The sequence below is a fragment of the Ornithodoros turicata genome, chromosome 10, assembly GCF_037126465.1.
Source record: "Ornithodoros turicata isolate Travis chromosome 10, ASM3712646v1, whole genome shotgun sequence".
In the NCBI taxonomy this organism is placed as follows: Eukaryota; Metazoa; Arthropoda; class Arachnida; order Ixodida; family Argasidae; genus Ornithodoros; species Ornithodoros turicata.
Genome location: NC_088210.1, coordinates 19,708,279 through 19,718,975, shown reverse-complemented (window position 1 = coordinate 19,718,975; position 10,697 = coordinate 19,708,279). Strand labels below are relative to the sequence as shown.

Sequence of the window (10,697 nt, the reverse complement as noted above, 5' to 3'; positions counted from 1 at the left end):
CCGCCAAGCAAGCCAAGCCAACGAAGCGTCCATAAATTTGCGTGTTGTATGGTCGTGTGGTTCTGTGTGAGTAGATGAGAACCGTAGTAAGTAATTATCGCATGGTTCTGCGTGCCTGACGTCCCGCTATTACCAGGAACTTAGTCGTGTTGCATCTTTGCAACGGTACCATGTCTATCATGACCCGCGAGAAGAAGGTAAAAAGAGTGAAAACTCAGAACGATGTGTCGAGTCCGCAACCGGTAAGTTGGTGACTTTACCACGATTTTTGTTGCATGCACACACGTACACGTCGCTGTGCTTCACTGCACGCGATCATGAGGGATTGGGCATGCAGCTTATTGCAAATCGTGCGGCTATTGCACTGTGGAATCAACAGTAATGTCACAACGTCAAGTACCGGTGTTGAACTGTTGATTGTGTTGACAGTGACTGACTGTTCTTCTTTCTATTTCTTTTGCAGAATTTGAATGTGGACTTCTTCCAAGTAGAGGAACAAGAGGCCAGAGACAGAGATTCAAAGGAAGATGAATCCCTCTTCAAAGAAACCTGTGCTGAGATACAGAAAAACATAAAACGCATACATGAGCTGAAGAAGCGAGGAAAAGCTCAGGTAGTTACAAACTATCGTCACTACACAACAGATGTTTTTCAGCCAGGTTGTGCGTAGGTGAAGGAAAACAAGGTTGTCTACCCACCTGGAAAACAGAGAATTGTCAGGGAATTTGCCAAAAAGCAGCTGAAGTCAGGGAAAATCACAGACAAGCGCTGTGATGATGTGCAGCGAATCACGAGTGCGGACCAGTGGTTGAGCGGTCATGCCGCAGCAACCTTGCCGCGAGTAGCAGTTTGCCAGTACTACAAACTGAGAGGCAGAAAAATAGGGCAGCTTTATTAATACTCAGTAAATACCGTATTTTCCGGTATATAACGCACACTCGTGTATAACGCGCACCACAATGGTGCTACAAGCTTCTTTACTGCCACCAGTATACAGAATAAACCAAAGCGGTGTATCATATATGCATATGCTATATTTGAAGCAAATTTAGTCTAATCCGTTAAACTCCGATGCAACAGCGTCGCTGTCATAGTATACTTCAGTCTCCTCTCTGCTTTCCATTTCGCGTCCCTTCTCAATCACGTCGTTCTCCTGAAATGAATTCAGATTATTGACTGCTGACTAGCATCCTTAAGCACCATCAATGACCCTTTATGAACTCCAGTGCCCCTTTCGCTGGTTTTGTCAACTGGCCGTAAAAGAAAACCACAGCACACTCTGGAAAAGGCTAGAATTTGTACGTCACTGACCTGAAAAGGAACTCTGCAGGAAAATATTTCCGTGTACAACGCGCACCGTTAGATAACGTGCAGGACCTCTTCAGAGCACTCTTTTACTGTATAACGCGCGCGTTATACACCAGAAAATGCGGTTATCTGTTTTATGATGGGATTTGTATCAAAACATACCAAGTTCCCTTTTGTTTTTGTCAGGAAATTTGCTTGAAATAGTCAGGGAAAACCTGGATAAATCAGGGAATTTAAAGGCTGCAGTCAGGTAGACACCATGGAAACACAGATCCACAATGAATAGTCCATTTTTGAGCTAGACCCTTAACCAAATTCAAACACAAAGCACGAAATAAGGTCTCAAGAAGCGCAGATGCTCTACGATACTCACAGGCTGTCCCATCAGCTAATGTATCATTCAGTCCACATCACTCATTGGACTGGATTGCTTAAAAAAAATATATATACGATGAAAAAATGCTGGTACTGAAACACATTTCTGTTTTTTGCTTTCTGCTCCAGGCGGAAGTAGACGACTTGCGTGTGCGGACGGCATTCCTGTTTTTACAGCTGAAAAAAATTAACCGCCTTGACAAGCATCGACTGAAGGCTGCCCGTGATGCTGTTTGTGAGGTACCTTTTGTGTGCAACACTAATCAAACACTCGAATGGACAATTTTTTCTCCTCTTCTGTTTTAGAAGAAACAAAAGGTTGACAACTTCCACTTACAACTTCAGAACCTGACTTATGAGGTGATGCATCTGCAGAAAGAGGTCACAAAATGCATGGAGTTTAGGTGAACTTTCCCGTAATACTCTATTTATATCCAGACAGTAACGTTACCGCAGCTACGTTAGTACCGCATAATCTCGTAGTGCGGATTAAGACACAATACGACAAACGCACGGACGAATGCTTTCCAGCATCTGACTTTATTATACCCAACACATCAGTTTTTATGCCCTTCAGCCAGAAACACTCACGAGAATTCCATGTCTTTCCTCAGCAATTTGAGGGGTGTTTGCAGGTTAACAAGGCATAAAAACAGATTTATTGTGTGTAATAAACTCATTTGGTAGAGAGTGTTCATCCACAGGTTTGACTTGCTGTGCCTACCTGATGCTATTCAACTAGCTCGAGTAGGAGGAGTTTTCGGTTACTGTATCGATACATCTGCTGCAGATCAAAAGATGAAGAAATAGACTTGGTTCCGGTAGAACAGTTCTGCAAAGAAACAGGGCAGTCTGTAGAAGACACTCACCAGTTGACACTGGCACGCTTGAACTGGGAGCTTCAGCAGCGTAAACAGCTTTCTAAAAAGTTGGAGGAGCTGGAGTCCTGCAGGCAAGGATTCTACAAAGAAATTGAGAAGAAGAAGCAGTGCATTTACAACCTGCAGCCTACCCTTCTGTCAATTCTTGAGGTTCGTCCCACACGCGTTCCTGCCGTACCAGGTTGCCGGAGGTCTCAAAATACTTTTCTGCCCGCAGTCGACCCGACCGCTGCACCAGGAGCTAGGTCTTCCCCTGCAAGCACAGGCTGTGGAGCATAGCCAGGCCCACGCCCTCCCCCGGCCACTCTATGTTCTTTACGTACAGTGCCACGCGTACCGTCATGCCCACGGTTAGTTGTTTGATTGGTTCTGGAGTCACTAAATAAGCTTCACCTCAGAGTAGCGACACTGAGTTCCAAGGGCAAGAAGAGGCCATTTTGTTTCCGTGTACGCTAGCATCACGTAACGGCACTCACAATGCCATCTATGGATAGAGTCTGACTTTTTCGGGTTAAATGCCTTTACCAGATTCACGAGGGAAAATGGGGCGCTATTTTTGAGCCTGTAATTCAGGGTGAAATCGGGTGCTATTGACACAATCGGTTGTTGTCTGGTTACTTTTTTCTTTCTGTCCAGCAAACGGCCCATAGCTAGAGGTGCACATATTTGTCAGACATGCATTGCTCGCGATTTATAGTCACAAGCACCGCACGGTGTAGTTTTAAATGTGCTTCGCGCAGTTTGTCGTTGCACTCGGATAATATATTTTCATCAGACGTGTGCAGAGATTGTTACTACAACGTGTATGTGATACATGATACAACGCAATACATGTTTGGAATTCAGGGCGGAATCGGGTTTAACTCGAAAAAGTTGGACCCTATCTATAGAGCAGACACAAAAATGTTGTTCCTGCTGCGTGCAGCTCACCATAGTAGATACCATGACAGCCTTGAGCTCATCTTGACCTCCTCTGGACAGTCACACACTTGCTTCTCTAACTCACAGCCTTCACGGCGAGCATTGTTATGTTAGCTTGTCTGTGCTCCTCATCTGGGGTTGGCACTTGTGCGGAAACGAGATGGCTTCCCTGCTCAAGAAGTGTGTGTCAAAGTGCTTTAATGACTGTACGAGGCTTCTATTGTTCCCCTAGCTTCTTTATTCCGTAGTTATGTTTCCGTGTAATGCTTCCAAGTTGCCTTCTGGCCCTTAACGTATTAACAAATAGAGAAATAAATTGCCTTTTGGATGTTTCTCTTCTCAGGTGACATATTCGAGGTTGCTGTTGAGGGTAGTATTGAGGAAGCCCTGCCTGGCCTCCTTGAAGACAAGCGAGGTATCTTGACGATTGGACCCTCTAATTCATCTACGACTAAAGGCTCTTTGTATTTCTAGATGAAGACAGCCCTGGGGAATCTGACCAAGAAGAGCCCGCCCCGGCGGTAAGGCTCTAAATGTGAGGTCTTGTTGGTGTATCTCAGCTGTGCTTCTTCCTTTCAGAAGCGCCACCATCGGCGATCGACGCGTGGCGCGTCTGGCAGGGCAAAACTTCTCATGAAGCATCCACTTGGTGCACGCCTCACGTTCCAGTGTCGTGGTGGGTTGCCGACTTTATATTCTTCGAGAATCGGGGGAAAATCTATGTTGTCCGATGGAGAAGCAGATCTAGTATTTGTTTTTCCACTGAAATCAAATTATTCCAATCAAATTCAAATTATTCCAAATTGATATTATTAAAGATTATTAAACTTATTATTTTAAAATTATTATAAATTTGGAATCAATGAAAAAGAGGCTGCGTTGAATGCACAGTGCTTAGCGTTCACCAAAAGCTGTATTGTAGATTAAACTTGCACTTTGATAAGTTTGTCTTAGGGTGTTACTGAGGGATAATGATTAAGACGGATTTTGCTGGGTCTTTACTGGGTCAAGGTATATTTTGCCCCTTCTCATCATTGTGCTTTATTTCCTGATATGCTCGGAGCTTAATCTACACAGCACTTTTGGCTAATGTTTTTGAAGATGGTACCATTCCGTGTTCTCATATTCAGGTCCATCTCCTGCGACAACTACATAATGTGCAGCAATACGTCACACATTAAATCTGTCAAGATACTTTCAAATTCTGCAACCTCTTTCTTGACATTACAGTGGAATGGGTGATACCGTCGAGGAGACATTGCACACGTTTTCTGTCGTGTACAGTAGGCCAATAGCGAAAGGCCATACATAGCATGCACCCAAGACTGTGTGAGATTGCGCTGGTCACAAGCCTGACAAGAGTGTTTTTTTCTTTTTTTTGTCCTGTGGGCGTAGGGCACACCTTGCAGCTTGTTTTCTGGTACGCGGTGCAGCTGCACATTGTGACCGTTGAACTTCATTTGCAAAGTCCCACGAACAGTGCAAGGTAAGCTTTCATGTGTTGTTTTGTGCAATTTCGGCAGTTTTGTGAATAGTGAAAACTTCTTTGTGCACGGCATAGCAGACGAGTTGGTTAGGACCCCAGGAGGCACATCTTTTCCCAATATTGGCTGGACATTGGCAATAATGGTCCAGTATTCGATCAGTATTGCCAATATTGGGCCAAGCTATTGAGTACTTGGGATCTGACAGGAACATGGCATCAGCAAAGGCGAAACGTGAGGACAAAGCAAACCAACCACCCGTTCGTTGTCCCGTTGTGACAACAGGAGGTTCTCTTCCGTTGTCCGTTGTCTCTTCCGTTGTTGTTGCTATGCTTCTGTTAGATTTTTTTTTTATTATTAGCCATAAGTATTCTAATGTAAATTGGAGTAAACAACAACAAAACAAAAACATTTTATTAGCAACAAAAATTTTGAATCAGACAAACCTCTACAGGTTTAACGATGAATGCAAAACAGGCATGGCACAGCAAAAAAGTGCACCTTCATAAGTCTCGTATTATATACTTCAGCCAGGTGGAATTATCAGTACAGAATACTTGAAGCTTTTGTGGAGCACAAACGAAAATTGTAATAGGAACAGTTCACAAAAATTGCAGGTTACCAAATTATATTTGAAAATACATTGAATGTCTAAACAGTTCAGTTGAAAATAGCAATCACATTCAAGTTGTATTACAAATTTGACATATTCTAAACATATATACAGCTGCTCATTAGAGATGATGCATGTAATTTGGGATTGTGTGTCTCGTAGCCCTGTACTGTGCGCAACCTCATTACTGGACAATCTACTGGATGAGGTGGACACAGGCTCCAGTTCTCCCAATCCGGCCAATCACTTTCAGTTGCAGAAACATGGGTAAGTGTGGTAGCCCGTAACCTTTACCCTACTCACTTACTCGGCAAGGGGGTGTATTTATGTGGTATTGACAAAATATTGTGCAATCTCACAAAATTTTAGGGGGGTCTCCTCCAGATCTCTTTTTTTTTCTTGGGGGCGGGGGGTCTGGATAAATCACTGCCTCATTGTTAAGTGATGGCCATGTATAAGATGGCCATGCTTCCTGGTTGGGGGGATCTGCTAACCAGTGATACAAGGCAATCTCGACAGGAAAGGAAATGAACCCTGTTGAGATTTTAAAGATTCTTTGGGATCGAGCTAAGAACCTTGTTTAGAGCACGTTATGTGTAGATTTGTGTAGGCCATTGCTGTTCTTTAAACTCCCAAAGGCACTTCAACGAGAAATATTTTTATATTATATATATTATATATATATATTTCATACCTTTATTATTTCTTAATTGCCTACTAGTGCATTATTACATTTATCACTCAATAGCATACATGTAATTGGAATTTAACAATGCCTATGCTGTCCAAAAATATTGTCTTATTTGTTACGTCCCTCGTGTTTCAGCTTCACAGAATATTCGTAGCACAGGTGCTCAGTTACGCTTGTAATTTTGGGGACATTGCATTTTATTTATCTCACTCATACGTAATATCCCTTCCCAGAGACAACGCCCCGTTGTGTCGTTCCGTACTGAGTTTCTTTAATTAACGACGTCTTTACGGCTACGGCAGACTTAGCGAGCAGAAGCTGAACCTATTGGCATGTCCATGCAGTGTGTCACGAGGCTTTGAGGAGCTGGGCAAGGCGTACATGTGGGCACAGCGACTGGCCGGGCTTGACTTCCTCGGTGGCCAAAGGCAGAAGGAAAATGTCCAGATGAATTGCACCTTCGTCGAACAGGCCCTGGAGGCTATACGAACCCGCTTCTCGGCCAGGGTTGCATTGCACGAGCAAATCCTTGCATTAGGTGATTTGGATTTTGCATCTTGATTTTTACGAGTCTAAACTTACGTCTTTGCACATTACAAGATGAGGTAACTCTTGCGATAAAGGAGCACTCGGGCATGTTTGTGTCACGAACATTATCATCATCCTTACACAAATGTGCAGTGTGTGCTTTTAAGTAGACAGTGGAGGTATTGAAACATGCTTTTTATGCTGTACGACAAACAATCCAGACAGTTCAATTCTCTCCTTTACACTGGTGCTAATGCAGCATTGATATGCTGGATACAGCGTGTATTTTCAGGCATGCTAGTGCATTTACTTCAGGATATGTTCATGGTTGATGTGCATGCATTTTACCCATAACTGCTCCCATGCATAATTAGACCCCATTCCTAATTAGATGCATAATTAGACACTGCTGTTTTTGGGTGGCTTTTTTTTCTTTTTTGTCAATCAAGGGTTGTAAAAAGGTTTTTCTTTGGGGAGGGAGGGGGGAACATGCAAAATTTAGTAAAATCCTGCAATGTCAGATGGAAAAGTGGATTTTTTCATGTACAAAAACAAAAACAAAAAACTTCATACACCTAAAATGAAGACAAGATAACATTCTCCAGTACCCATATTGACAGCTGAATTTGCACTTTGGCAAGTTTGTGTTTGCTGTTTTGGGGGGGCTGATCCCATGTGGCAATGCTACAAATCATGGGAGGGGGTATCAAAACGGGTTTTACCGAGTTTAGCCCTGTGCATAATGGACACTCACTAGTAAATGCCTCTGCTCCTCTATCTTAACGGCTATCTTAGGTGTGCCAAAGTGCAACAGTGTTAGACAGCTAAAAAAACTTTCCCAAACTGATTTTCAGAGCAAGGCACAGTGCCAGTGCCATCCTCCCTCGCATCTAACTTCCCGGTCAAAGTGGTGTCAACACTCAAGCAATGGGTCCAGTCGACCGACGAAGAAGTTGCTCAGGTCATTATCTGTTGTATAAAAATTTATCTTGACACATGCCAGGTCTGCTCCTCCACAGATTACAGTGCCACCACTTGTAAGACACCCGGCAAAGCAGAATCCTGTAGAAACACGATATGATAGTGTTGAACCTTGCGATATGTTGTTGCGGATGTAGCATTGGTTTGTGAAGTACCACAGCAGCATACTCGCCACGGATTTCTCCGACGTTTAGGAAAGAGACATAATGCTGCATCTGTCCCAGCTTGAGAAAATTTCAACTTAAGAAAATAACAAGATGTTTGGCTCCGTTGTTTGTACGGCAACGAATACATACCTATACATACATACATACCTATACATAACAAGTACATATTGGAGTTCAGCAGCTTAAAGATGTCCGCACGAAACTATATCCATTACATCACTATTGTGCACATCTTCCTGTGGAGATGCATTACATGGTATGAAGAGATTGAGCACTCCATCTCCAGTGACTTCCCACCCACCATTACTCTGTGCTCCCTTGAACATTTTGAATCTTCAACAGAGTCATCCTGGCTATAAGGAGGTTGAAGAACTAGGCATTCTCGAAGAGGGACACTTTGCCTTCACAGCACTCATACAGAGGGGCTCAGGTAAGCTCTGTCAGTTTAAAAAAAAAAAAAAAAAGAACACCTGTGACCACCAAACTCTGTGCAGCTCAAATGCGGGCACATGTCCTTGTTGCTGGAACGTACCCAAAGGTTCCTCCGCTGTTCCTCTTGGCCCTGCACTGGAGGGAAAAGCGGACTAGTAGAGACGATGACGCCCTGAAGGAACTCGAACGGGAAGTGAACCTCGAATGGGGGAACACGGACTCTGTTCTCAGCATTCAGATGCAGCAACTTCTAGTCGGGTTGGACGTACTGCTGGAGGCCTCTGCGGACTGTTCTCTGCACTGCCCGCGGGAATTTGCTCACGACAAGGTGTTGGCACATCCCGTAAGGTAAGATGAGCTTCTACCTACTTTGCCATAAGGTATTCCTGGTACAGGGGTAGGGACCATTTGCGATCCTAAGGGCCGCGTTTCACCCCCCTCGTCGATTTTATTTTCCGGGGGCTGCAGAACACATTTGAAACCATTTCAAATCAACTCTAAATTAGCCTGCCACAATTGAACCTCTGTATCCAATAGGGGGATAAGTCAAATTATCCCCTTTTTACCATTTTTGCTGCAATGACATCTATACACCAGTATGTACCTGCCCAAGAAAATTTAGGACCATATTGCACTTTACTGGCCAGCCACAGGAAAGTAGGACACGGAAAAATGCACGTGTGTCAGTGGGACGGACAATCAGATCAGGCCCCTTTTTGTTCGACTTACCCCCTTATTGCATACAGAGGTTCAATTATCAAGCAGTTGAACAAGCTGAAAATTCCTTCAACTACTACTTTTTAAGCATAATGTCCACCTGTTTGTGTGGCCGACAACGGCGAGCTGTTTCACAAGCACCACCACCAAGGTCATGATCGGGCATAGGCCAGAGAATACGGCCAGTCCAGTTCCCCAACTGTGACATGTAACAACCCTTATTCCAGAACTTGGTCCCTTCTCTTGCAGAGGCCGTAGCAGGAGCCACCCCTACAAGTTCTTGTCTCACTTGGGTCTCTTCACGCATCGCCTCTAGACAATGCAGTGCTCCACCGGATCATGCATATCCCCTTCATGCACCACGACTCATGTTTTTCCTGAAAACGCTGCGGGTGAGGAGGAAGAGACCGTGGCTGCACTGCGTAAACCTCGGCAAATACCTCACGCATCGGGCAGTCCCGCCATCTACAATTTCATTCATGCGCTGCTCTTCTCCATTTCTGAAATGTGAAAGTCTTCGTGCGTACCACCTGTCATCAGAATTGAATTGAATTGAATTGAATTGAAAAAAAGTAGGTGTTCAATAATGTATAATGCGTCTCGTGTGCTTGCGATCTCGGCGTGAATAACGAGGCACAGTATATCTCTGTTGCATTTCTCACGTCTTTAATACTGTTTCGTTTTGTTTGTCCAAACATCTTTGTTCTCTACTCGAACTGTCTGGCTGTACAGTGGGAAGGGAAAAGGTGATGAGGACTAAAGGGGACGAGACTGTCTTCGAGGAAGGACGTATTCGGGTCTCCAAGCTATTAGGGAACCGTGATGTTTGCGAGACAGTGAAGCAGAGCGACCAAACCAACCCTGTGCTTTGCACGAAAGAGCTTGGCGGGGCAAACTTCTAAAGTGAACACAAGTGTACAGGCATCATTTTCCACAATGACTAGGTCAGCATAAAATACGTTCAGGTTTTGTGGTTGGTGGGGGGTCAGCCATCCCATGGCTATGCCACGAGGGAACTTGTCCATGTAACTAGGATAAAGATTATGTCGATTTAACGCACCTGAGGACAGAAAAAAGTTGCGTATTTGGAAGCCACACACGACATTTACAGATGAAGAAAGTGTAGGCGATGTCAATACGAATTCACTTTGGCTTGTCAAAAGAACGTTCGTTCCCAAGTCACTGCTGCAAGGTGTGTGATTGATAGTTTAAATGCAAACAGCATTCTCAAGCACAATTTCTGGCTATCAGCTGAGAAGACAAAGCGCAGGAAATGCTAAAATGTTCCCTCGATATCTGCTTTCCTTTTTACCACCAACCCTTCTGAAAATGACTTAGCAAACGACCTGGTTAGGTATGGTTCCACCAACGCTGGTTAATTTTGAACCAAGATTAAGGGTTGCTAAAACGAAGTTAGCACTCAATTATTTTTTACAAATGTTAGTTGGTGACGTGACAAATGTTTCTTTGCCAATAACTCCCTTTAGTGAACCTGAGTTAAGCGTTAAATTCAAGTTAAGGGACCATTCATCTTGGTTCAAGTGTTAATCAGTGTTGGTGAAACCGGGCCTTAGCCACTCAGGAAGATGACGAAGTAAA

The 10,697-nt window shown here is 43.9% G+C and overlaps 1 protein-coding gene across 1 annotated transcript; it reads left to right on the top strand.

Moving 5' to 3' along the window:
• The first annotated feature begins 6 nt into the window (after positions 1–6).
• On the top strand, positions 7–9,660 carry LOC135370884 (THO complex subunit 5 homolog B-like). The gene is made up of 16 exons (XM_064604783.1): positions 7–242; positions 464–613; positions 1,813–1,923; positions 1,990–2,087; positions 2,474–2,714; positions 2,782–2,914; positions 3,829–3,900; positions 3,960–4,006; positions 4,065–4,161; positions 4,881–4,971; positions 5,745–5,849; positions 6,618–6,811; positions 7,656–7,762; positions 8,292–8,379; positions 8,444–8,729; positions 9,348–9,660. The coding sequence occupies exons 1-16, from the start codon at positions 171–173 to the stop codon at positions 9,412–9,414; spliced, it is 1,959 nt and encodes a 652-aa protein (XP_064460853.1). The 5' UTR covers positions 7–170; the 3' UTR covers positions 9,415–9,660.
• Positions 9,661–10,697: the final 1,037 nt, after the last annotated feature.

Bases quoted from the DNA above. Each gene is read 5' to 3' on its own strand.
- LOC135370884 (XM_064604783.1), top strand. From the start codon at position 171: ATGTCTATCATGACCCGCGAGAAGAAGGTAAAAAGAGTGAAAACTCAG. The intron at 1,924-1,989 runs GTACCTTTTGTG...CTTCTGTTTTAG, and splicing joins CCCGTGATGCTGTTTGTGAG to AAGAAACAAAAGGTTGACAA. The intron at 3,901-3,959 runs GTATCTTGACGA...TTGTATTTCTAG, and splicing joins CCTCCTTGAAGACAAGCGAG to ATGAAGACAGCCCTGGGGAA.